We start from the raw sequence: 27,119 nt of genomic DNA on the forward strand, positions 1-27,119 counted from the left end.
TCTTAACTGTATAATGTTGATAACATACCCAGCAGATTTCTAAATGGGAGGGAAGCCTTCAACAAGATTATTTTTTAAAATCATGTAAATACACAAAAACAATCCAGAAATCATAAATCTGGTTTTCAATGTTCAATTTTGTGACTTTAAGGAGAATAAATCTTCAGCTCCAACATACATCATAAGGATTAATATTCATTAACTTAGGGTGTATTTAACTGATTCATCTTGTGGAATAATAATAAAAAAATAACTGTTCTTTCATTCAAACATGTATCACTCAGACACATTTATTTGAGAATAATTGTAGTGGTCGTAAAATCCCATTATATGGTAACCAAAACGACCTTCCACATCATCATCATCATCATCAGCATCATCATGAACATCATCATCATCATCATCATCGTTGTCTGGGGAACTTCCTCCTGCCATTTTCCAAGTAATCAGATTCTGATGGCAAGTTAGTATTTCTATGACATAAATCTCACCACCCCCACCCCTCTTGTTTGAAGCAATGGCAGTCTGCCAACAAACTTTGGAGAAGCTAGCTCACAACGAAAAAATTATTTCAAACATATCTTGTTTTAGTTGCTGACTGAGGTCTTGCTGAATTACAGCTGAGAGCCCAGGCAGTGAACTTATTGGATGAAATCATCGCCTCTGATAATATTATATCAGGAACTGTTGACAGTCATAAGTATTTGGCCTAGCTGCGAACTGTTTCAAACAACGTCTACTCCTGTTAATTTGGCTACCCACAACTGTGATTTGGTGTCCAAATTGGCGCTTGTCTGCATAAACAGGATACCAAAAAAACAAACAAACAACACTTCTATACACGAGAAAGCAAAAGCTATTCAAGCAGTGGCCATAATGTACCTAGCATTGTTAAAGGGGCACTGTCGCGGCGATTTTGCTGTATTTTGGTCAAAACAGCTCAAATATTTGACAAAGAACTTTTTTCCTAACATGATACTGCTGTTTGAAGGTCGGAAGAAAATATTAAGATAATTAGCCAGGGAAGAACAAGCTAAAAACAGTTTTTAGCGACTTCTCCACAATACACTGGAAGAACTTGAAAAAATTGTTGTAATCCATTTTCATCCTTGCCATCCACGTGCACAGCCAAACATAACTAATACTAGTTTCTGTGCACTAGCTGGATTATTGTTAACAAAACTGAACCACTATTTTGACGATTCCATCAATTCAAATATGTTTTTCTGGCTACTCAATAAAGGTGACACTGCCTCTTTAAGACAGAAGGGAAGGGTGGGTGAGGTTTGACCCTTGGGAATCTTGCTCCCATTTGACCCCTCCTTTGGGACCCAGGGAAGACAGCAGACAGAATTTGATCATACAACTGTAAGAGTATCTGAGTGTCCTGCCAACATGAAAAATCACCAACTGGCTTTTAATACAGTTCATAAGTTAACATGGCTTCTTGATTGTACCATGAAATTTCTGGCTAAATCCTGACCTCAAAACAGAAGTGACCTATTATCAATCAAACACACCCTAAGTTGAGAAGCACAACCACTTAATAAATTGTTCTTGGGATGGAAAAACAGCACCCTTGCAATGGTAATTTCATATAACATTCCTAGTTAACGCAGCCAGCTTTTATAATCAATAACAAACTGATGCCACTCCCAAGTTATGTTCTCTCCACGTAGTTTGACGGCAACATTCCATACTGGCCAGTTCTTTCTACTCTTCCTTCCATCCAGCCATCATCGATTATTGTTGCCTCCGTGATCAGGTCGCCTTCCATGAAGCTCACCTCATCATCATCGGCAGCATTGTAATCATACAATGCACGGTATTGCTAGAGGAAAACAATGAAAACAAGCTTTTTAATAAAATTCATTCTTAAGGCTACCAATTTGCCTGATCATTTCCCTGAAAGCCACTACGTAGACTGTACTTAACCGCTTTTAACCCTTTGGGACTGATCTACAGACTCTAAAAGTTACTTTTGAAAATTGAGTGAAATTGTCATTTTGTTGCAAAATAGGAAACCACTGAACGTAGCTTGACTGAATGGTAGATTTGCCAACAAGGAAATGGAGAAATTTGCAAAGCAGATAAAACAAAGTTTCATGCAGAATTTTTGTGCTATTTAGAGCATTTCTATTCAGTTAAACCACCTAGCACAGTAAAATACCCCTTGCCATATCTTAATCGTTACTTAGACTCTTGTAATACAATTTTTTATTAATATTAATATTAATATTGATATTAATATTAACATTATGGCAAATAAATGATACTGATGATGACGATGACGATGATAAATACTTCTGTGAGTTCTGAGATCACCCAAAGAGGCAGGACAGAAACCTTCCAATGTATTTCTTACAACTTGAACATTTTCTCAAACCTTAAATTAGAATTCAAGGGCTGAGAGTGTAACTGTCTTATGTTGATTTTCCCTTCAATTTAATAAAAGAATATTGTTCTGTTTTTTCCAGGCCAAAGTGTCTGTTTTTCAGCTTTTTCTTTCCTTTTCTTTTGCTGATTCAATATAAAGCAGAAATTTGGTCTCCGTTTCCTTAAAAACTAAGCGTGAACCAGGGTGATGAGCACTCTCTGACTAAATTGAAGGCCAAATGAAAAGTATATACAATTTTGAGTGAGACAGGCGGGGTTATGCTCTCAGCCCTTAAATTTTGAAACAACAACAGCCATAACAACAATCACATCAAATACCTGGCCAATTTGCAAAATTGTCAAAAAAAAAAAGAGGGTTTCAAAAGATGAAAGTGAAGAAAAATTATGTCCCTCACTGATGGCAGGTGACGTTGCCACTAACCAGAATAATAATAATAATTGAAATATTCACTGACTTTTCACTACCACAAGTTACTTTCACTGAACACCAAATATAAATCCATAGACAATAAAGCCAGCCAATTGAACCCAAAGAAATCAACTCCTGTACAGATAATTCTTCAAACAACTTTTACTCTGCCAACAAGGAAACTCTTTTGCAAACCTAGTGGCACCAAAAATAAAATTCAACCTGACTTTTCACTGACTTTAGGGTTAGACTTTAGAACGTCCCCTGCCTGACTTTTTCCTGACTGTGGCAACCCTGATTCATTATGTGCTGTTTAAGAAAATATCCATACTCTCCAATGAAGGTTATTTGTTTTGCATTACCACCCCCCCCCCCCCCCACTTCCACCCAGGAATTTCCAATGACCTTTTATGGGGTGGGTATGGATTTTTTTTCTGAAATTGCACAATCTCTACTAACCGGTGCACTTGAAACGGGAGCACTGCGCACTGGTTCTGGTTCTGGTTCATAAGGAACTTGCCGTGGTTGCGATTGTGCCATCGGATGATCTTGAGACAAGCGACGCTGTTGAGTATACTGGATTACTTTCACATCTACAAAATACAACGCAGGGCCAACACAAGGAATTACCACTCTGAAAAGGTTTTATTAGATAAATGCATTGTGGTTTGTGTTCAAAGTCTAAATGGAATTAACAATCGCATTGCTAAGTGGAGGTTGGGTGCCTCAGGCATCCAGGTGCTTCCATGATTGGTAGCCAGTTCCCAGATGAAGACCGCTCCCTTGGCTGGCAAATCCTGGCAACCCAGCCATGAGCCCCCATGCAGTAAAGAAGACAGCCACCTGTCACCCTGATAAAAACAGTGGAAAGGGAGGGGAGGAAGGGGGAAATAGCCTTTTATGAATTTTTACTCAATAAATGCTCGCTCTTCTTGCTGAAAATGCCCTTCAATCCAAGTGCCAACTGGGGTAAATGGCTGCCATTTTTCAACAAAACCAAGGTCACCAATTGAAGGTTTTTCAGCATTTTTTGCCTTAGAATTTTAATTGCTCCTTACCGGATATTTTCTGATGAGCCCTATTTTGGCATGAGACCAGTTATCATTCCTTGCCAGTTATTCTGGGCTTGAATTTCACTCAACTGTTTCAGCCCTAACACAGCCATCAGCATCTTACTTCTCCTTACAATATCACTGCATGATTAAACATATGGGTCAGGAGAATGTAGGAAATGATCACCAAAGATCAAAGGTCCTGATTTTTAAACAAATTCTCCTGGCTACCCACTTGGTGAATATCTGGCCAATTGCAGTGAAATTTTATTAGCAAACTAGTCTTGGAAATTTTTGCATTTAAAGAAAAAACTGGCATCCCTTGGTATCTATGATATAGTCCAGTCATCTAATGAAATTTTTATGGTCGAAGTCAAACTAATTGCAACAGAATTTCTGTCACTGCCAAATGATAGATAGTGGTCAACTTGCCAACATATTAAAAGTTCCCCAAAATTCGAGTGGTGGAACATGCTTAGATTAAGCATTGTAATATTTGGAGCACGTACCACAGGGTACCCACGTCGGGAAAAGTAATAATTAATTGAAACACACAAAATAAAGTTGTTTAAGCGGTTCTAAGCCATCTTGAACTAGAATAAATGTTTATAATGTGTCAAAAATGTTATTAACAAATGAAAATAAAATAATTAGATTAAAACATACGATTTGAGTGGTTCCAGACTCCAACAGTATAACATGGACGCATTTAATTCTGGTTTCGTTGCATTGTCTGTAAGTTCTGTACTCACACACTTTTCCTTTTATTGCTGGACATTTCTGGTTTCTCTGCAATATCTATCTTTTCTTTTTATAGCAGGGTTGTGCTGTGAGAAACGGTAAGTCTGATTTATGTTGTACATTGTATTTTTATCATGTATATTTAGGTTATTTGTATATGTAATGGCATGTGGCCGAGTAAAATCTGTAACGATTAATATCACGCATGTTTTCAGAAGCGACTGGGGTAATTTTTGCAACTTTTGAAAACACAAGTGATAGTAATCCATAATTTTATGAGGAATCATGCGATTACATGTCTATGAGATAGAGGGCAAAATTACGGTTAAAGTTTTGAAGCCTTTTTTTCTCTCAAAGGCGCCCGATTCGGCGAGGTAAGAAGACTTGCTCGACAAACTGAAGAGAGATTAAAGCTATTCAACAAAGTCTTGTTCAAAAAAAAATTATTGTCTAAGAAAGAACTACAAATAGTCGTTCTAAACTGCTATAAAAAATATCTTATTAATGGATAAAAGACTGCGACAAATAAATTAAGGCGAAGGACATGTCATTGTGGACATTTCACCTCTTTCAACATATTCAAAACAAGAAACAACAAGTGCCAACAGTTTGGCAATTCGATCTCTTTCACTACTTTCAGCCTTTGTCTTCAAATCGTATCGCAGGTAAATACACTAACGCTTAATAATTCATAAACAGAATTAAGCCACCGTTACACGTTGAAACTTTTAGCTGAAACTTGTGTGCAACGGCGAACGAGACCAGTTTCACGAAGGGGTGTTACACGGTGAAACTCTTGTTTTTTCACCACTGCGACCGTTGCGAGCCGTTGCAGAAGTAGAAAGCGGTTCTACTTTTCGTGAAACTTGTCTCGCAACGGAAGTTCGAAAAAGTTTCACGAAACCGACCATGTCACACGGTGCAACGCCTGCTGAAACTTGTTTCGCAGCGCCGTTGCACACAAGTTTCAGCTAAAAGTTTCAACGTGTAACGGCGGCTTTAGTTATTGAAATATTAATATGATTTCTTCCAAGGGGATTTGTTCTACGAAGATGACGCAACTACAATGCATCATGGATTGCTGCTTTTGCAGCAAGTCCATAGACAATGGAGATCTCACGGTCACTGACAGAAAAAGGTTGAAGAAACATTAGTTAATAGTATAAGCCAGACACTCGACCAGTGCACAATCCAGGTGAAAACTGGCTAATGCGTACATTAGAAATGCCGTCTTGATTTCACCAGGTCCAAAAAAACAGGAAGCCGTAATATAGATCAGAACGAAAGAACAACTATCGCCGCTTGCCTCTCATGCGGATCCCACAGAGACTGCATGTACCGCCCTGGCGTCTTGTACTGACCCCACAGAGACTGCTAGTAAATCTCGGGAGCCAACTAGTCAAATCGCCAGCAGTGTCCCGCAAAACGACATTGTGTGGTTCCAGAAAATATCCATACCCCCCCACGGAAGACCATTGGAAATTCCGAGGGGGAGGGGGGGTTAAAGGGCAGTAATTTCCGAGGGGTAGGGGGGTTTCATGGGGAACTAGTTTTCCAAAGGATCACGAACCATGTACAAAACATTGAAAGCAACATATGATCGATCTGAAGCACAAAAACATATTTACCGACGTTGTTTTAAAACAAAAGCAGCGAAAACGATGAATCATTCTGGAAAAAATCATTTTGGTAGAAGTGTTGTCCAGTAAGCGAAAGTAACGGCGGCGTGACAGGTATTTTTCTTTGAAGTTCGACTTCGCGGCGCGATCAGTCAGCCTCATATCATGCCGAGCATGGCTGTGTTTTTCACAATCGTTTGAAAATTGAGGTTTGAAATAAATAAAAGCCCTCTTTACTCGTATTGTAGCATCAAATGAGTGAGATTAAAAGGTTTCTGAACAAAGCAACTTTTTTGATGAGCATGGCCTTTCGCATAATTTCCACAGGTTAGTTTGCGGTTGAAATCTATTTCTGACACGGCGAAATGTACAACGCGCGTGCAGCGCTTATTTATTTATTTCCCACGGAAAATTATTTTTCCGCGGCCACAAAACGTGTAATTCTTCGATGCAATCTTTCACAAAAAAGATTATAGAGATATTTCCATCCAGTGAATATTGATGTACATTGCAGTCGAAATTTGATCCGCCACTGAATCAAATGCACAACTTTTTCGATGTATGCAAATTTTGTTCAAGATTGAATCCCATGGGACGTGAAACAGCGACGCTTATTTGATAAAAACTTGACATAAAACGTTAAAAACACAAACTTTTTTTTCTTTCTCAAATTCATTTCATTCACGAACTCAGTTCAGAGATAACTATTTGTATTAAGTGCCGAGATGTGAATCCAATTGCCACGGACTAATTAATTTTGAAGTTTTGAAGGGAGAACCTTTTGAAACTGTTCTCAAAGGCGGCTTTTAATTCTTGTGCATGCAGCCAGTTTTCGACTGGGTTTTCAAAGTTCTTCAAATTCTACTTGATAAATAAAACACCCAGCATCGTATATTCAATGTGCAACTTATATTCATTAAGTGGTTTCTTCACGGTAAATTAGCAAATGTTTTTCTGCAGAGGTCATTACAAAAATGGAATTTGCAAGGCCGTCATAATTTTAGGTGAAAAAGAAAAGTTGTAAGGTGATAGAGATAATTTCTTAAGCGCTCGAGAAAGTTATAAACGTAAACTACGCAACAACAAAGAATACAACCGTGTTTTTTTTGACGAAAAAAATCGACCATTTTAGAGTTCTATCCAATTTTTTCCAGATATAGTTTAACCAAAAGGTTGAACAAGTAAAATAGCGCAGTGTTGTAAATAGCTGAACTAGAGATGTCGACGTCACTTCAATAATAAAAAAATTGATTGTAATAGTGTGAGTAGTCAATTTTCTTAATCTAAATGGATTTCGAACTTCTGAGGGGTTCATGGAAGAGGGTTTTAAAAACCAGGAAATTCCGGAGGGGTAGGAGGGTCATCATAAACCCTCTGGAACGGAAATTCCCAGGGGGTGGGGGGGTTAAAATAAAAATGTCTTCCGTGGGAGGGGTATGGATATTTTCTGGAACCACACATTCCTTCACAGATACACCTTGATGACGTCCAAGCGGAATCCAGAAACGAAAGTGTTGAAGACGATATAAGGTGGCGAGAACCATGCTAAGACGACTTGAAGAAGGCAAATTCACAGAAGAGGAAGTTTGTTCTACAAAAGTGGTCCCAAGAATGTCAGAAAAACTTAAACACGTGCAAAGTTCAATGAAGAATCAACGGACTGCTGTTGTGTGGACTGCATATATGGAGATGATAGAATACTGCACAGATTCATAAAGGCCGAATGCACGGAAATTGGAGTCTGCACCTCCAATCGGCTTATGACATGCTTCCTTATTTTGCCGCTGCTACTGACTTTATGCTAAATCGGCCTATATCTACCTACAAATGATGAATCAGCTTCAAAACACGCCCAAACATTTACAAGAACGTTCAGGATGGACTTCATTGCGCACGGAGAAGGGATTGCTTTTGGGCGGGGTTTTCCACGGATTTGATGATTGAACAAGTTCTAACGTGCAGCGTTAAGACGAGCGGTGGTTAACGCGAGGTAAAGGATTGTCAGAGACGCAGGCGCTTGTTTGATCAATGTCAATACCTGCTTGTGCAAAGGGCAACGACCCTTACTGGTGTTAGGTATTCACCTTGTTTATAGTATTATATTTGTATTTACGTTACCATAATCAGTACAAATCAGACTGATATTCTCACTTTTACAGGTATCCAACTAGTTAACAGCATAGGGACGCCACAGAAGCAAGATAGCTGCGCGATTATAATGACACCCTTCATCTAGTTGATTACCTTTCTTTCCCAGAGAGATCTATTTTCCCAGGATCATGCGCTCTGCTCCGCTGTATTGCAACAGGTGTCCTTGCTGATGAGGAAGTTAATGTCGATAAGTGCAAGGAAGTAGGAGACAAGGTGTCAAGTTCTATGGTTGGCAAAAATGCGCATGACGACTCATTTCGTAAGAAAGACCAAGTAGTTACCCTTACATGCAAGACGGCTGTGAGGTTAAATGAAGGCAACATCCAGGTGGATCCACAGTTGCTGTTTCAGAGATTGAGTTTTGTAACAACTGGAGGACAGTATGACAATCCCCAATAGTTCTTCAAGGTTGAGATGTGCAGTTTTATCCACCAGCATTATTTGATTCCTCGCTCCTATCACGTAAGGCTAATAAGCCCCTCCTGGCTGACGCTATCTGGACTCGAACAAAGAATGAGCAAACAAGCAAGTCTACAGGAAAGGTTCACTATGTTCTTGATGGCGACGCTCTCCTCCATCGCATTCCCTTGCCACGGGGCCTTACCTCCACGGAAATTCTCTCGCTCTATGTACAACATGTGACCCAAAGGTACAGCCAGGCTACGGTAGTATTTGATGATATGAAGAGGGGCCTTCCACAAAAGACTGCGAGCATCAAAGAAGATCCGGTGTCTCTGGTCCATCAGTGAACTTTGATAGCGACATGGTTTTGAACCTGAAGAAGGACATGTTTCTAAGTAATACCACCAACAAGCAACGGCTCATAAAACTACTTGGGGAGAAACTGCAACTTTCGGGATGTAGTATCATCCACGCCCTAGGAGACGCAGACCTGATGATAGTCCAAATGGCCGTTCAGTCCGCCAATCACAACAGTCCTTCTAGGAGATGACACAGACCTTCTAGTTTTGCTTTGTCATCATGCTGATACAAGCGCTCGTGATCTGTTTTTCATTCCTCAGCCAAAGCAAAGGTCAACGACGCGAAAGATTTAGAGACAGACGAAAGAGACTGGGACCAGCAACTTGCGCAAATATTATTTTTGTTCACGCAGTTCTAGGATGTGTGATACAACGTCAGGAATACATGGGATTGCCAAAGGTTTGGCTCTTAAGAAGATTATGAGGGATGCAGAATTTCAGAAGCAAGATAAGGTTTTTAATAATGAAGATGACACAAAGAGTGATATTATTGCAGTTGGAGAGAAAGCCCCTGTTTTACTATACAACGCCAGTCTGAAGTCTGGATTCGTTACGATATTCTAGATTCTTCCAGAAGATCACAACACTAAACAGGGACTTCGTTTGTACATCCCGAATGTCTCCCTCCGACTTCTGCAGCCGCGATCAACCACAGCCTCAGCGGTTACCATCAGGTACAGCAGTGGAGAGGTGTTGCGTTCCGGCCACAAGACTGGGGTTGGAAACTAGTAGATGGAAGTTTCCTACCCGTAAGAACTCACCTACCAGCAGCTCACGCGTCTTTGTTAGAGATTATTAGGTGCAGAAAACATAGACTGGATTGCTTGGCTGCACTTGGTACTTGTAGAAGACAGATTTGCACGAATTTCGCCTCACCAGACCTCAGCGTTAACGATGAATGAAAATCACATCAATATTCCTCCTGAATATGCGACAAACAGGTAGATTAGCCCCCCCCCCCCCCCAACCCCATTCCCATCGGAATCCCCCAAAAATCTAGTTTGATCAGTTTAACTAGATAATTATGTAGAGGATAAGCCACGAAAATTATATATATTATGGGATTGTTTCTTTTCTTGACCTGTTGAATTATGCACCACACCCTGTGCCTGTTATGCTATACATCTCTAGATGCTTGAAATGTTGCACAGTCTTTATCAAATTCACCAAACGTGCTATGCAAGTAATAGAAAAAACACATTTACGTTAGCTACTAACAATATTTTAGCCTTTCTTGTAATTAAAGTTAACTTAATAAAAAAATATCTTTCCGCGACGTGGGTAGCCTGTGGTACATGCTCGAAATATTATAATGCTTAATCTTAGCATGTTCCACCGCGCGAATTTTGCGGAACTTTTAGTATGTTAGTAAGTTGACCACTATCTATCTTTTGGCGGTGACAGAAATTCTGTTGCAATTAGTTTGACTTCAAACCACAAGATGACTGGACTAATATGGTTCCCCTCAGTTATGATTTTTGGAATTATTAATTAATTAATTAATTAATTAATTGTTGTATTTGCAGACTGACATTTCAGGTCAGTCTTCACCTTAAAAGCTTCAAAAGAAGCTACAGTTTGGAGATATAACACCATAACAGTTCATGTGTTGATCAATTACATTTTGTAGTTTTTAATCTTTGATGTTTTAAAAACACTTCTATCAAAGAAATATCTTTCAAATTTCTATCCCTATCAAAGCTGTGTTTGAGGATCGCACCAATTTTGTTGGACGGAATGGTGTCATGAAGAAGTTTCTCATGTTTTTTGTATTGTACAATGAATTAATGTGACTAAAGTATCTCCCAGGGGTGTAAAGATATCAAAGAGGAAGATCACCACTTGCCTTCTGCTGTTCGCTGCTGGATGCCAAGACGGCTCTGTCCTGAAGAGTGTTGGGTATAAGCCACTTGACTAGCTATCTCACTACTTCTCTGAGCTCTCTTAGTCTCTGGATCATCTGTGACAGCTGTGTAATGCCCTCTTGCTGCTTCAAAGTCCTTGTGGTATTGAACCTGTATATTGATTAGAGCGGTATATTAACATAAAAACAGCACTTCAAGATGTTTATAGGGACCTTAAGCAATGACGACGCCGACGCCAGCGAGAACGTCAGAAAACAATAGTCTTAATTAGCAAAACACTGACTCTGCAGGTGCGTTATACACTTTGGTATATTTCTTAGCCGTCCTAGCTCTGCAAAATAACAACCCGAAATGACTAAATGTAAGGTTTTATAGAGAACGTGAACCCATGATGATTAATTTTCCTTTCTCTTTCTCAACTTTAAAGCTGCCCCAACAACGTAAGCTCCTGGATTGTTTGGCCAAATTACCCAAACTAAATAAGTAGAAACCATCAAAAACTTTTTCAGAAAACGCGAATGTAATTTTTCAGCCCCATTTTCATTGCCGTCGTCATCTCTGCTTAAGGTCCGTTACAGTTTTGTCACCATAATAAGTAGTGTCCCACAAAGGTTCTTAATGGCTCATCATGTCATGCATTTCTCCCCATGTGACATGACATGTCAAAGAACATCTGCATAGGAAGCTGCATGATAAGTACAGTACAAAAAAAATATTATTAAAAAAATTTGGTAAGTGTTCTAACAGCGTGTATTAAATCAGTGACTTCTTTTAAAAATTGTACATCCAGGCAAAATGAAAAAGTACGTCGAACATACCCACAAGAAATATTCACCATGTTTCTTTATCTGGTTGTACTAAGACTTGAACAAGGACTAATGCATTGTGACTATGATCATAGCACAGCCGGCGTCTCAAACAGGAAGATCGACCTGGATAAATTAAAAGGGGAAACTTTTCTCCTGTGTACTTTTACCTGTCAAAATTTTATTGCTTTCTTTCGAATGAAGCAAGTGCAATCGCCGCATGAGGCTCACTATCAGAGTTGTTGTAAAAATGGTGGCAAAATGAAATTTTGTTATATTTTTTTAAAGTTTATTTTGTCACTGAAGACATTAAAATAAAATTTGTATCACCCAATTGTCATATTCCAGCAAGATATTTTTAGGAAAAGTAAAGTACTGGTGAACACGATCAGCGTGACTGATCCCACAGAAAATTCCTAATGCTCAACAAACGACTAAATGTGTGGTTCCAGAAAATATCCATACCCCTCCCACGGAAGACATTTTTATTCTAACCCCCCCACCCCCTCGGAATTTCCGTTCCAGAGGGTTTATGATGACCCCCCCACCCCTCCGGAATTTCCTGGTTTTTAAAACCCTCCTCCGTGAACCCCTCAGAAGTTCAAAATCCATTTAGACTAGGAAAATTGACTACTCACACTATTACGATCAATTTTTTTATTATTAAAGCGACGTCGACGTCTCTAGTTCAGCTATTTTAAAATTTACAACACTGCGCTATTTTACTTGTTTATCCTTTTGCTTAAACTATATCCGGAAAAAATTGGATAGAACTCTAAAATGATCGATTTTTTTTTCGTCAAAAAAACACGGCTGTATTCTTTGTTGTTGCGTAGTTTACATTTAAAACTTTCTTGAGCGCTTAAGAAATTATCTCTATCACGTTACAACTTTTCTTTTTCACCTAAAATTACGACGGCCTTGCAAATTCCATTTTCGTAATGATCTCTGCAGAAAAACATTTGCTAATTTACCGTGAAGAAACCACTATGACCCTTGCGAAACAAATTCCCAGAAAACTTGGAATTCCTAGGAATTCCTAGGAATTCTTAGGAATTCCTACTAATTCCAAAAGATGCAAATTAGGATAACTTCACAAGCTTGGACTTTTTGGGAATTTCTTGGAATGGTTTAAAATGATACTGAGAATTATTGGGAATTCCTAGGAATTACTAACAGTTCCAAGACATGCAAATTGGAATCAACTCACAAACTTGGAAACTTTAAGAATATCTAGGAATGGCTAAAATACTAAGTGGAATTATTGGGAATTCCTAGGAATTCGAGAAAAAAAGTGGAAATGGCTGGTCAGGGAATGTCATCGTTTCCATAACTTAAATAGATAGCAATGTGTCATTCTCTGGACAAAGTACTTTCAATAAATCAATGACATCTTTTGCCGCTTTTGTAGTGATACAGTGTCTTGTAATAATGAAAGAATAGCAATACATGCTTCCCCTTGAGCTGTGAATGGTGTTCTTTGGGAACTATCATTGTGTGTTTCTTCAGGTGAGTCAAGTGACTCTTAAGGACATCGATATCAGAGTCTTCAGACTCTGATAAAAATTCAGAACTTACTGAATCAGAGCCGTCATCGGAAGAAAAATTACCATCTCCGTCGCTGTCTGAGTCGATAATTAACGCTTCGTGAACAATGTGTTCACTGTCAACAATCTCCGAACAAGTTTCGAAGTTAGCTGATTCATCTACATTCGCCTCTCAGTCTCAAGCACTAAAGTGCTTCCAGACTCAGTAGTTGTCGACATTTGTTCACTCTGTGCTATTTTCTGAGGAAACATATCAGGCTCCGCTGAAGGACTGATATAACCGAGTTGAAGTTGGTTGGCACTGTACCCCGCACTGTACATGTAGAGCGTCTAATTCATGTGGTCATATTTGGTTGATTTTGACACTGGAACAGAAGGATCTGATCGAGGTATTTCTTGTACATTCTTTTGCGGCATCCTTCTGTCACATAACGAAGAGACAAGAAATATGTTTAAGTTATCGGCTGAGCTTCAAACATCTACAAACCACTAAAAACGTGGATTTCCCGGGACATTTTCTCACCTATGCCGTGAAGTGAACGAAGGTGATCTTCGACCCTTTGCTTTCTTGACAATGTTCGATGACAAATTAAGCATTTAAACTTGGTTCCATTCTCTTGATTAATCTCTTCATAAAATGTGTTTCCGACAGAACTTGGATTCATCGCAAAATTATGGTCATAATACAACAAACTTAGCTGCAGGTTCGCTCGCTTGAAAATGCATCATTATAACAGCGAGCGCCAGCAAGAGTTATTTCAGCGGATTCTTTTAGCTGAGCCAATGAAAATGCTGCATTTTCACGTGACTATCTCGCGCTTATATCGAAACAAAGAACGTTTATTTTGGCGCCGTTTTGAATCGTTTCGGTCAGTCACTCTTGCGTGTGGTTTTTATCTTCGTCCTTTGTGGCTTCCACAATATGGTTTTGTATTGTTGTTCAATGGGAGAACGAGAATACTGTGAGCGTGGTAATAATGAGAGGCAAGTTGTTGGCGATGTCGAATTGACAGAAGGCATCATCGTGGACGTATCGATCGGTCAGTCAGGACCAAAGGAAGATTGGCTATTTACAAAGCGACGATTTTGAAAGTTTTTGGTAAGTACAGCTTATGCCATACCCAAATAACCAGTAGTTCTTACATTATTAAATGTGACCTCTTACGCGAAAACGTTCCTTATGGTATCCGTTCGAACGGTCGAATGCACGGTATGTGAACTGATGACAAAAGGATAGAGAAGCCGTTTAAAACGGATGCCGTAAACGGCTGAATGGCTTCAGAAAAATTTCGAACGGTTGAAGTCGAACGGCTGAACGGCTTCAGAAAAATTACGAACGGTTAAAGTCGAACGTTTGAACGGCTAAAGGGAAATTTCGAACGGTTGAGGTCGAACGGCTTCAGAAAGATTTCGAGCGGTTGAAGTCGAAAGGCTAAACGGCTAAAGGACAATTTCGAACGGTTGAACGGCTGAAGTTTTCAACGGATATTAAGGCCAAAGTTAAACGGCGGAACGGCTTTGGAAAATTACAGTTGAATGGCTAAACCGCTACATAATTATGAACGACTCGTTGCGATCAGCTGAATAACTACTACGTACAGCTACTATCAAAAACATTCGAATGAAATTACAGTAATTAAGATAAACGCGACATGCACCGCTTAGCTAATCTCTGAAATGGATCATCTCTTATCTGAAAACTGATTGAATAGAAAACCTAGAATAAATCTAATCCTGTTTTGAAAATAAAAAGTCTTTTGAGAGTAAAACAAATTCGTTTTCGCGGGGGAGAAACAACAGCCGGTAATAGTCTGCGTTCTCTTGTTAAAATAATTTTCATGCAACCATTTTCATTTTAATTGACTTTGGTTGTGTTTTCACTAGGACAATTTTAGCTAGATAAAGCCTGAAAAGTCCGGAAATACAGTGAAAACAGTTTGTCTTTTGTTTAGCGAGTTAAAAATGCAAGCTGTTTTCACGAGAGAAAACAAGAGATTATCTCGCCTTTAAGACCGGAAAATAACGCAGAATTATACTGGTAAATACTGCAGCCAATCACATTGCACGTAGTGACAGCCGCCTGTCAAGTAATTTGGCAATATTATTTACTAGACGCTAGTTCGTGTTTCAGTTCGCCTCGTGGTTCACTTTGGGAAACAGAAAAACGACAGATGACTTCAACGATACCTCAGAACCAAAGCTGTGGTCTTGCTGGATAAGCCCACACGGCCTTGCACTTACGGCGATGAATGTTGTTTTGCCGTTGGACAACATTTCGTCTCATCCTCCTCATCTGTAGAGACGTTAACCGCATCCTCTGAAAGAAACTCCTTCTTTTTGGCATAAATATAGAGAGAATCAACATAAAAGAAGTTATTTAAAGCGGTTCGTCTGCTGCCACTTTTGCAAGTTGCGCGCTTTTGTAATTTGAATATTTAATTTAGTGGCTCAAATTCCGGATTAAATTGCACAATGAAAACAGATACCATGTTTAACTAGTTAATGTCAGTCTGTAAACAACCACCAAGAAAGAATGTTGAAAACACAACATTTGTAAACATCTCGTTTCCGAACACATGTGAAGCTTTACACACCATGTATCTTCGGAACTAACAGGCCCGGGCTAACAGGCTAATTTATAGTGACGAATTTTACGATGTGCCGAGCATAGTATTGAAAACACTACTGTACCACCAATTCACTCCCGATGAAGTAAGGCAGTCATCCCTCAAAGGGCGAACAACTGTCACTGGCAGTGAAAATGTGGGCCTCCATAAGCAAAAGCTGGATTTGATCTACCGTAAGTTCTATAGTAATGTTCCCATAATATTTTTAATGTGATCAACATGTCCACAATTATTTAAAAAAGGTCTTTGCCTTTCCATATCACAGTGTCCCCTCCCCCTCATGAAATCTTTTTCATTCTTTCAGTTGCCATGGAGGAACGGTACAAAATGGAGAGGCTGCCAGTTGATAACTTAATTCGCGGACAGCAGAGGAAGTTACGCCAGCAATATGCCAAATTGACAAGCAGCTAAGAACTGACTAGAAACCATTTTATTTTAATACTGATGTTGCTGTTTCAGTTTCATTGTGACAATAATATTGTACTTGATTGTTATTGCTTTTGATTAATTTTATGTTGTCTGTAATAATTCTATTGTTATCTCAAAAAATGATTTATTCTGTAATGATGACTTTTTTCTGTGCTTAAGTTTTTACATATCCTGTTAATTGTCTTTTATATTCAAATTGCATGGTTTTAATTTTTCATACATTCTCTCCATGACAAAAAAATGAATATGCGGTAGTATTTTATAGTTAAAATTTGTAAATAAAATTTTTTTGCACTTTTGAAAGCCCAGTGGTTTCAAGCTAAGATAAATACTGAATTTAAAACTTAACCAATGATGCTTTTAGAACATCACTTTAAGACCATCACTGTGATGTCAGGTCCTGAGATAAGAAAACCAGTCATTCCAAAGTATTCCTAGTACATTACCAAAAATTCCCAGAAATTCTTTAAAATTCCTAGGAATTTCTGAGAATGTTTGGGTAAGCCAGAATAATTGTTGGATGCTTATTGGTTACTACACTCTTGGAATTCCTAGGAATTCCTAGGAATTCCAAGTACTATTTTATATAAACTGGGAATTTCTGGGAATTCATAACAAAAACTGATTAAACTAGGAATTCCTAGGAATTCCTAGGAATTCCAAGTCCGAATTTACCGTGAAAATTCACACCTTTGATTCCTAGGAATTCTTAAGAATTCCTAAGAATTCCTAAGAAAAAATTCCTAGGTATTCCTAGGATAGTCCTAGGAATTCCTAGGAATTCCTAGATGTATTTCACAAGGGGAATACAAGTTGCACATTGAATATACGATGCTGGGTGTTTTATTTATCAAGTAGAATTTGAAGAACTTTGAAAACCCAGTCGAAAACTGGCTGCATGCACAAGAATTAAAAGCCGCCTTTGAGAACAGTTTCAAACGGTTCTCCCTTCAAAACTTCAAAATTAATTAGTCTGTGGCAATTGGATTCACGTCTCGGCACTTAATACAAATAGTTATCTCTGAACTGAGTTCGTGAATGAAATGAATTTGAGAAAGAAAAAAAGTTTGTGTTTTTAACGTTTTATGTCAAGTTTTTATCAAATAAACGTCGCTGTTTCACGTCCCATGGGATTCAATCTTGAACAAAATTTGCATACATCGAAAAAGTTGTGCATTTGATTCAGTGGCGGATCAAATTTCGACTGCAATGTACATCAATATTCACTGGATGGAAATATCTCTGCAGAATCTTTTCTCTTTCTTCCAGAAATCTTTTTTGTGAAAGATTGCATTGAAGAAATGACGCATTTTGTGGCCACGGAAAAATAATTTTCCGTGGGAAATAAATAAATAAGCGCTGCACGCCCGTTGTACATTAATTTCGCAATGTCAGAAATAGATTTCAACCGCAAACTAACCTGTGGAAATTATGCGAAAGGCCATGCTCATCAAAAAAGTCGCTTTGTTCAGGAACCTTTTAATCTCACTCATTTGATGCTACAATACGAGTAAAGAGGGCTCTTATTTATTTCAAACCTCGATTTTCAAACGATTGTGAAATCACAGCCATGCTCGGCATGATATGAGGCTGACTGATCGCGCCACGAAGTCGAACTTCAAAGAAAAATACCTGTCACGCCGCCGTTACTTTCGCTTACCGGACAACACTTCTACCAAAATGATTTTTTCCAGAATGATTCATCATTTTCGCTGCTTTTGTTTCAAAACAACGTACGTAAATATGTTTTTGTGCTTCAGATCGATCGTACGTTGCTTTCAATGTTTTGTACATGGTTCGTGATCCTTTGGAAAACTAGTTCCCCACGAAACCCCCCTACCCTTCGGAAATTACTGCCCTTTAACCCCCCCCTCCCCCTCGGAATTTCCAAAGGTCTTCCGTGGGGGGGGGGGGGGGGGGGTATGGATATTTTCTGGAACCACACAATACACTTTAAGAAGAAAAAATGCCGAAAATTGAAAATGTTCAAAGATCTCATGTCTCATGTCTGATCCAAATCCTCAAAGAAAGCTTGCACAAAGCTGATCTGAGTCTCTTCTTGGTTGATCAAACATGTGACATTTCAACCAAACATATGCTGGGTTACAAAATAAAATTTTAAAGCGCGCTGCCCCAATTTTCTATAAATGATCCCACTGCTCCTGAAGTCAAAGGAGAAAAGTGAAAAAGTATAATCAAGCCAAATCCGTCGACATTCACATTGCATCACATGTGCATATCTTCCCAATCCTACTTTCAACCCTGGGGATTGTAACATCCACCAAATTGTCTATTAAAACGCTTGCACAGAGTAAATTGTTGCCAAAAAATCAACAGAGGCAGTAAGCCAACCGTTACTGAAGATAATTTACAAGGATGTAGAAGACGAAGAATGATATAGACCCCAGGTTGATCTTTGAGACAGCTTTGAAAAAATTTAGACTAAACTTTTGCGCAGCAGGGTGCTCTGCACATGACCATGCCCCTTTAAGGGGATTCTGCCTCTAATATAACCATAGTCCGTGCAGGTGTTTGGACATAAAATTCAAGGAGTATTCAAGCATTAAAAACTGAGTTTTCAAGGAGTATTCAAAGCAAGATCACTTTGTCTTTCACTATGTTTTGAAATGTTTTTATTAATCAATAATCTGTCCCTGATTTTGAAATCTGCACTCAATCATACAATCCTACATTCTTTCCCATCCCAACAAAACTTCAAGGAGTTTTTATTATTTTCAAGCACTTTCAGCAAAAATTCTTCTTTTCAAGGGCTTTTCAAGCGCCCTTGAAATCTAAAATTAAATTCCAGGGCTTTTCAAGAACTTCAAGGAGTAGCACGAACCCTGACCACTTATGTAATTACTCTTATTTAGACAAAAACCACTTACATTACTTTGCTTCTTTGTGTTTTCTGACAGCCGCTTGTTTTCCGGAGTATCAGCCACTGCTGTAAATTTTGTGGTTGGGTAATGCCTAAAATAAACAGTGTTACCATGTCAACACAGCTTCTGCACTGCCTAAAATAAACAGGGTTACCATGTCAACACAGCTTATGCGTTCCCTAAACTAAACAGTGTTACCATGTCCAGGGCTCGAAATAATTTCCGGAGAGTCTCCGGACACAATGACCGGCCCAATTCATTTTAGCTCGGTCACGTACCGTTTCTGGCCGGTCAAATTATATAAAATAAATAACTCTTAAAACAGGGGCCCATGAACCAAAACTGGCGTTATATATTTCCAAAAAAGTTTTAACCACTTTAAAGCACTCATTGTCAACAACAAAAGTAAATTACAGCAGCAAAATGAAAATAAAGTTTACAGTGTATGTGTATACGTACTGTACACTGTCTGTAAGACTAGCCCGCAACACGTTAAATATCGTTATCGTATACATTAAATTTGTAAATAAGTAAATGCACAGTAAATGCCTCCAAATATAATGATTTCTGGTGTACATATCACGGTGTGAGATCTTGATCCTAAAACTCTGCCAGTAATCCATGTTTATACTCCTCATTACAAGAGATTCATCGAGAAAAGCTTAGTAACCAGGCATTTTAACTTGGATGTGCTGGAACCGGGAGACACATCAAGTGTTCAAGAAATATGGTAAAATTTGAAAGTCTGGAAATGTTATTTATTGACAACTGCCAAGAAATTTCTCAGGAAAGTTATAAAATATCTCCCTCTAAGCAACACAAACATCTCAAGCTTTTGTGTGTGGCACAAAACCGAGAAGCTCTTTCCGTACATTGTGTTGTTGAGCTGTTGAAGTACACTAACAGTAAAGTACTTTTAGATATTCGAGGGCATTGCTTCACACAAGAAGACTTTGATTACATCACTCGGGAACATTACAATGCACAGGATAGAATCGAAGAAGTTGGCGATTATCAACATATGATCACATACCTGCTGCGCGGGTTCCCGTGACGTGACGTGACGTACTGTATGCACATCCGGCTTTTACTTAACTCGCAAATCTTTAGATATATTTTTCTGTAACACGTTCCATGACAATCACAACCAGTTTTTGTTTGAATGTTTTTCATTTTGTGGTATCTCTATAGGCCAATAATATCTGGCAAACGATAAAATGTTTGTACATTGATTCAGGTTCACGGATGTTTATCATAGTATAACCTTTTATGTTTATATTATGCACGCCAAAGATAAACACACAGATAAACTTGCGAAGATTGGAATAACTATTGGTTTTATAAAGTATAGTTCCTTTGCTTTTGTACTTTGATTATATTTATTCTGGGCTGAGGAATTACTTTATATGCAGAGAGAAATGCAAAACTTGAAAATTAACTGATAAAAGTGAATTAGAAAATAAATTATTTTTAACTTTGTGACCGGAAGTGCGTGAACCCCGATGTCTGTTTTCAATGCCCCGATTGTAAACAACGGTTCTTGTTGCATTTCACCCAGGATTTCAGATCAAAGTTCCGCAAATAACAATACACAGCGACTTGCTACAACTGAAACAACTGAACAGCATGGAAATTTTTGTTTATTTCATTTTTAAAACGATCAAATGTGACCGGTCAACATGACCGGCAAGACGAAAGGTTGACCGGTCAACTCCCAAATCAGTCCGGACATTGTCCGTTGACCGGCCGTTATTTCGAGCCCTGATGTCAAGACAGCTTATATGTACTACCTAAAATAAACAGTGTTACCATGTCAACACAGCTTATGCGCTGCAAAGAGCACTCCCTTCCTTCTCGTCATGGCAATGCCCCCTTATTAGTTATTTCAAAAGTATGCTCCTGCAAACCTATTCAACATTTTAAACATCAACATCTACATAAATAAAAAATGGTAAAATCCACTGGGATATCACATGATCTATAACGCTGTAAAAAAATTATAATAATGAAGACTCAATAGCCTAAAAGATAATGAAAAAAATTTAGATTTAGAGTTAGATTTAGGAATTCTGGCGGGCACAGGACTTCCCACTGAATGACAATTCCCTTCCTTCCAGTCAGAGAGGAAATAAAGAGGTTAAATTTCCAAAATTATATTCTCTTTATTGCAGAGGCTCAATTGACATTACATTTAAAATAATTATTCTTAATGTACCACTCTACTAATTAAGTTGCCATTTAAAAAGACTCATTACAAAATTCTTTCCTCTTAGAAAGTTTCCAATTGTGTTAAAGGGGAAGTATCATGGGGTTTTTGGTATTTTTTGTTAAAAATGATGAAATAAGACCTTCAATCAGCTGCCAAATAATTCTAGAATGGCGAGAGGAAAAAAAATCAGCTCATTTATTGAAAGAAACAACTCGTGGCCTGGTATAGAACTAGTAAAACATTAGCCTAACATTTTTCAAGTTTCAATCCATAAGGGCCTTCACTGTCTCTGGTCAGAGGCACTAATCGACAGTTTCATTGCACTGGGGTGAAAATTATAACAAACTTGACAATTATTTCTTTGTTTCTGCTGACAGACTGTTGAAATGACAGCAAATTTGCGTGATACTTTCCCTTCAAAGATCGATAGTTCATCACACCGTGAAATTCGCAGCTGAACGGACGCATTAAACGGAAAGGAAATTGTGAATGCATAATATAAATTAAATAACAGTTGCGACATTATTTATTCATTCATTCAGTCAGTGAGCGATGCCACGCTTACAGATTTATTTACTACAATTAAAACCGACCAGACACTTCGTTATTTCCCGAATGTAAACAACACCACTTACTCGTCTTCACCTTCTTAAGCTTATGCAAACTTCAACGGCAAATTTGTCAAACTCACGCAATTTTAATCTACTCTGAAACAAAACTTACAAAACGTAACAGCAAATAAAAACATTAAGCTTAAAAATGTGCTGGTATTTGCCAAACGATCTACCTTTTAACTCACCTTTAACCTTTGCGAATGAACTATTAAATGTAAACGTTAATTTGAGGGTGTGACGCGCTTGAGTGCAAATCGTGTGTTTTAGAACTCGTCCTGGAACGTACAGTACAATATTAGACTTATAAAGTGCAGGCTTTATATACGACTGAAATTCTCGGTTTGATTGGTTTCAGCTGTACAAAATAAAAGCAAAATTCTTCGAACGCCAACTCGATGGACATTAAAATATCGAACTGAACAATTCCTACGTGCAAACCCCCCGAACGTTCAATTTTCACGATCGTGCGTACGAACATATCGATTCAGCTGTGGTTAGCAAGTTTACTTGCGGGCTGGGAAATCCTAAGCGAAACCATATCAATTAGCTAGAGGAAGAAATTCAAATCACTGCAACCAAATTCCACAGCTGTTTCGCTTCAATCGATGAGGCACTGATGTGTAAGATGCCTACATGTTGTCTAGAATTAACGGGATCATGTATTCGCGCGCGGAAATGAATTGACGCGAACAGATATTTTTCTAGCTCTCAGCTTCGATGGGTTACACAATTAAACCAGAATAACCATGAAAGATTAGTTTTCATAGACACCGGGAGTCTTAACGCTAATTTTTATGCAAATCTTAAATGCATCCACAACGAAATTTAGACGAAAACATTGTGCGGTTATGGAACAACTTCGGAGAACAACAAAACTGTACATAATTTACGGGCTCACTTACGCTGTGCAATAGGGCAGCTTGTTGTATCCTTTGTAGTTCTTCATTGTTAATTTCATGTTGCAGCACTCGCAGGTAAAACATCCTTTATGCCAGTACTAGGAAAATATGAGAGGAGAACAGCATAAAGTGAGCATGTACATGTACAACAATGCAGGAATCCCCAACCGTTCACCGAGGGTACATGCGTTTCCTAAAATGACTCACCTTGTCGAGGCAATTGAGCTTCTCCATCGGATAGACGGTTTTTGTACAGCGAGCACACGGCGGATTCATCCTGGAAGCACAGTTCCTCACGATCGATAACCGAAACTACGCTATGATCACCGTAAAACCCAACAACCTCTCAGCTCCAAATAGCTATCAGCGTACACACCGCTTTATTACCAAATCTGGAAATGTTAGTTATTCTGGGAGGAGCTTCAACCACCCACAAGCCTCTGCGAACCATAACATACGGGATATGCGATGTGATAACATCCGGGATAGTGTCGTGGATGTTCAAGATGGCGGACGAAGGAGAAGATTGGGGCTCCGGAAGCCAGGTACAAATTCGTTATTCTACCTACGGAACCATCCAAAAGTTCCTTTTTCTTTAAATCCTACATAGGGTAATCTATTTTTAATTTGCAATATGCTGTATATATATTAACTAAGCTGTATTGATTACGTAACTTGGTGAAAACCAAGAATAATATTTGTCATGTGATACACACAATCACTTTGTATAGAGATTTCTGCAGCTTTCCTTCGTCTTTCTTTCCCAACTCAAACGCAATTTAAAGGCGATAGTAATGTCTTTTCGTCCGGTCACACTTTAGGATTTTAGTGACAGATTAAATTTATTTGCTGAAAGTGAGTGGGTTAAGCATTACCCTGATTTTAAATTTGGCTTTGGTTGGCTCCTTGGTGGCTCAATTTTAAACAATCAGTCTGAGGTTCAGCTGCTGTACTGCTCAAATGGCCTACATGTAGCTAGGTAACATTGGAATTGTCATCATCTTGCACCAGAAGATCTTGTCACCAATGACCACGCCATCAAGAAGACAAGCTCACCCCCAACAGAAGTCACTTGCCACCTACTAAACACTATACAACTAATACTGTAAACATCACTAATATTAGTTTAAACATTGGTGAACATGAAATTGTCTTTTGAAAGTGGTGTGTAAGCACAGTGTTTGATCAACAACACTTACATTTTTTATGAAGTGAAGAAAATGGTTATGGAGATATCATAAACCATCTCTTTGGCACCTCTAGGTGAAAATCACCTAGTGTACAAGGTTTAGGTGAAGGAAATGTTTATGAAGGTATTATAAACCATCCCTTTGTTGCCTCTAGGCGAAAATCACCTTGTGTTTGAGGTACTGCGATTGTGATTTTTGATGATCAAGAACACACCATAGTTTTTCTTAGAAACACAGATGGTTGTGGTTGGGAGGTGATGCTAGGTTGGTGGTGAAATGACAGTTGGTGGTGAGGTAGCTGGTAATGAGTCTTCCTAGTGACAAGATGACTGAATACCTAATCTTGCATTTACCTAGGCCATAGGCAGCGCAGACAACAGTTCCTTTTCTCTAACGTGACGTAAGCTAAAAGTTTTAATAAACCCTCTTAAATGGTGTTCTGGTTATGTCATTTCTAGTCTACCATATAGTTCTCCTAGCATTTTGGGTGGTGTTTCTGAAGGTCTACTGGCGGGTTACTGTTAGTACCAGTTTTTGTGTATGCTTCAAAAACTCATTAAAAACTCGTTAATAATTCTTAAGCCCATTGACCTATCAAATGGTCGATAAAACATCACGTGCAGTGGTTTTAAAACCTGATAAAACCTCCTCCTTATAAGTATGCGTTGTTTAATGTTTTTCTTGTATGCTAATTTCCAACGTTCACAAAAGCATCATTGTTATGAACTCTCTTGACACACGTTTTTCCAGGAATGTTTTTGAAGCTGTTCAAAAAGCTTGCAGCACGTGTTTTATTGGGTCTAAAATCACTTGGCTGTGACTCGTGGTTTTAAATCCCATTAAAACACTGCTGCTTGTGTTTTAAGGGTACTTCCTGGGTTCGATAGGGTAAAAAAGGGAAAAAACATTTTTTTCGACCAAATAGAATTTGGGGATTTTATCTAACATTAACTGAAAAAAAAATTGAAAAATATTAAAAAGCGCGCGAGATATTTTGGAAAACGTATTTCCATCTAAAAGTAAATAAATAAAAAAGGTGTCATAATCTTCTTAGTGCGAGACGCCCCAGAGGAATCTTCGCGGCAAACGCTTCATCCGGGAGCTCTTATTTCAGAAATAGGCAAGCATATTTTGTTTACATCTCGCCTGCAGAAAATTTCTCACTTCGAATTTTCTATTCTTTGCTGGCGCTTCCCACATGGAAAAGTCATCAAAAAACGAAAAGAGCCTGTGGATAAAATCCCGGAAGATGCCAGGGCCTAAGAAAAAGGGAAAGATAGGTTTCAGCGAAGATCGAAAACGTGATCTTGCAGAGAGCAACAAAGGCTCTTGGTTCGACCAAGAAACTCTAGTCGACTTTGAAGGTTCTGTCGAAGGTGATCATGAAGAACTGGAGCAGCGGCCTTCAATTTAATCCACTGTTATTGGATCAAGTACACAAAGGTCGATTGCCGTGCAAAAGTCCTGCAGCCGTAACTTTGCAAGCGTCCTGTGAAAATATCAAATATCATATTCTACATCCTCTGGGCCGATTTCTTTCTTCTGCAGCGAGATAAAATTGGAATAAAATCAGCAAGAATTAGACCGATGAAATAGAACTCAACAGAAGCGTATCAGCCCACGTGTAATACTGGAGATAGCGCGTTCTGCGTGGCCCTTTCTCTCGCTTTTTGCTCCGCTCCACGCTATCTTGAATATTTCTTACGAAGAAATCACCATCGTACCTAAATAACAGTAAAAATGCGATTTTCTTTCATTATACATTTCCTTTGATACGAAATGAATAATCGCTTTAGCTTGAAGCGTAAATTACATTACACGCTATCAAAACGAACAACCAACCCAATAAATTTCATCTCTGTTATCAGTGCACTCCTCCGAGTAGTGCACAGTTTGGCAAACTCTCCGCTGACGCGCTTCTGGTTTTGTTAGCCTTGGTTTTTCCCCGTTTTCCTGGTTGATTTTTACGTTTTCCTTTCGCCACTTTCCCCATCTCGCTCGATCACAACAGCGGAGTCTAAAACGTGTCTGCAACGCGATACTTTTTCCGCGAAATTCTGTGCTATTGTTGTTGACGCCATGGGGTCCTGTTGCTCGACTGGCTCGCCACCTAATGAGGTGTATGGTGGCCCACTGTTCTCATAAGGAAAAACAGTCAAAATGTTATAACAAACCGTAAATTTTAGAAATAATGTCAAAATTAAATAAAAACAAAATATAATTTCTTATTGTTTTAAAAATAAATAGATAAAAAAAAAACCAGCTTGAAAACAAACTAAAAAATTTATGAATTAAAAAAAATGTGATAAAAATAAATGGGAAAAACATACATGTACATTGAATGCAAATAGAAAATATTATTTCAAATGGACATTGAAAACAACAGTAAAATCTCAACCCCAAAAATCAAAATAAAGAAAGGATATCCTTGTGAAATAACTATGAGAACAGTGGTCCACACACTGGCCCATCGTTCTCATAGCGTTTCAAAACTCAATTTAAGTTTTGTTCGACTGGCCCAGTGTTCTCGTAGCCCGCGACGTTTCCGGGCAGCGGATAGGACCCGGTACATGAAGTACCCGACGTTGTAGGCCAGCGGATAGCTGTTTCCCGCGCAAAAAGAGCGCGAATCGCTGCGTTTAGTTAAATTACTTGTGTTGGTCTGATAACGCTCCAGTTCGGACGTAGTCTACATTACCAACGAGTTTAATATGGCCAGTCGCATAAGAAACCCAGATTGGCAAGAGGACGCTGAATTAAAACAAGATTTAAAGCGATACATACTTCAGAATTTGTCTAGAAGGGAAATTTTAGACTTTGTGTCCCGAGATTATGCCCAGTATGCTTGGAGCTTAGGAACTTTAAGCAGGAGATTGGCATATTTTGATATCAAGTACATTGAATACAATACCGACCTGAAG

The 27,119-nt window shown here is 38.6% G+C and overlaps 3 protein-coding genes across 3 annotated transcripts in view; 2 read left to right on the forward strand and 1 right to left on the reverse strand.

The window, feature by feature from the left end:
- Positions 1-1,372: 1,372 nt before the first annotated feature.
- On the reverse strand, positions 1,373-23,406 carry LOC146471378 (LIM and SH3 domain protein 1-like). The gene is made up of 6 exons (XM_085121010.1): positions 23,216-23,406; positions 23,012-23,106; positions 19,293-19,377; positions 10,977-11,145; positions 3,266-3,399; positions 1,373-1,831 (listed from the first exon to the last, which is right to left on the reverse strand). Exons 1-6 carry the CDS (start codon positions 23,282-23,284, stop codon positions 1,661-1,663), a joined length of 723 nt encoding a protein of 240 aa, XP_084977136.1. The 5' UTR covers positions 23,285-23,406; the 3' UTR covers positions 1,373-1,660.
- Positions 23,407-23,455: 49 nt separating this feature from the next.
- LOC146471379 (max-like protein X) overlaps positions 23,456-27,119 on the forward strand; it is a 17,895-nt gene continuing 14,231 nt past the window's right edge. The window contains exon 1 of the mRNA XM_085121009.1: positions 23,456-23,553. Within this exon, the coding sequence (XP_084977135.1) occupies positions 23,506-23,553 (48 nt within the window). The 5' untranslated portion in view covers positions 23,456-23,505. The remainder of the gene's footprint in view (positions 23,554-27,119) is intronic.
- Positions 26,500-27,119, forward strand: part of LOC146471380 (uncharacterized) — a 3,072-nt gene continuing 2,452 nt past the window's right edge. Inside the window, exon 1 of the mRNA XM_085121003.1 lies at positions 26,500-27,119. This exon is cut by the window's right edge and continues 219 nt beyond it. Coding sequence (XP_084977129.1) covers positions 26,910-27,119 — 210 coding nt within the window. The 5' untranslated portion in view covers positions 26,500-26,909.

This window comes from Pavona decussata, unplaced genomic scaffold (genome assembly GCF_977016875.1).
Source record: "Pavona decussata unplaced genomic scaffold, jaPavDecu1.1 SCAFFOLD_105, whole genome shotgun sequence".
In the NCBI taxonomy this organism is placed as follows: Eukaryota; Metazoa; Cnidaria; class Anthozoa; order Scleractinia; family Agariciidae; genus Pavona; species Pavona decussata.

Excerpts from the sequence above, each read along its gene's own strand:
- LOC146471378 (XM_085121010.1), bottom strand. The coding sequence starts at position 23,284 with ATGAATCCGCCGTGTGCTCGCTGTACAAAAACCGTCTATCCGATGGAG. Across the intron at positions 23,107-23,215 it reads AGCTCAATTGCCTCGACAAG|TACTGGCATAAAGGATGTTT; the intron begins GTGAGTCATTTT and ends ATATTTTCCTAG. Across the intron at positions 1,832-3,265 it reads CTCCCGTTTCAAGTGCACCG|CAATACCGTGCATTGTATGA; the intron begins GTTAGTAGAGAT and ends GTTTTCCTCTAG.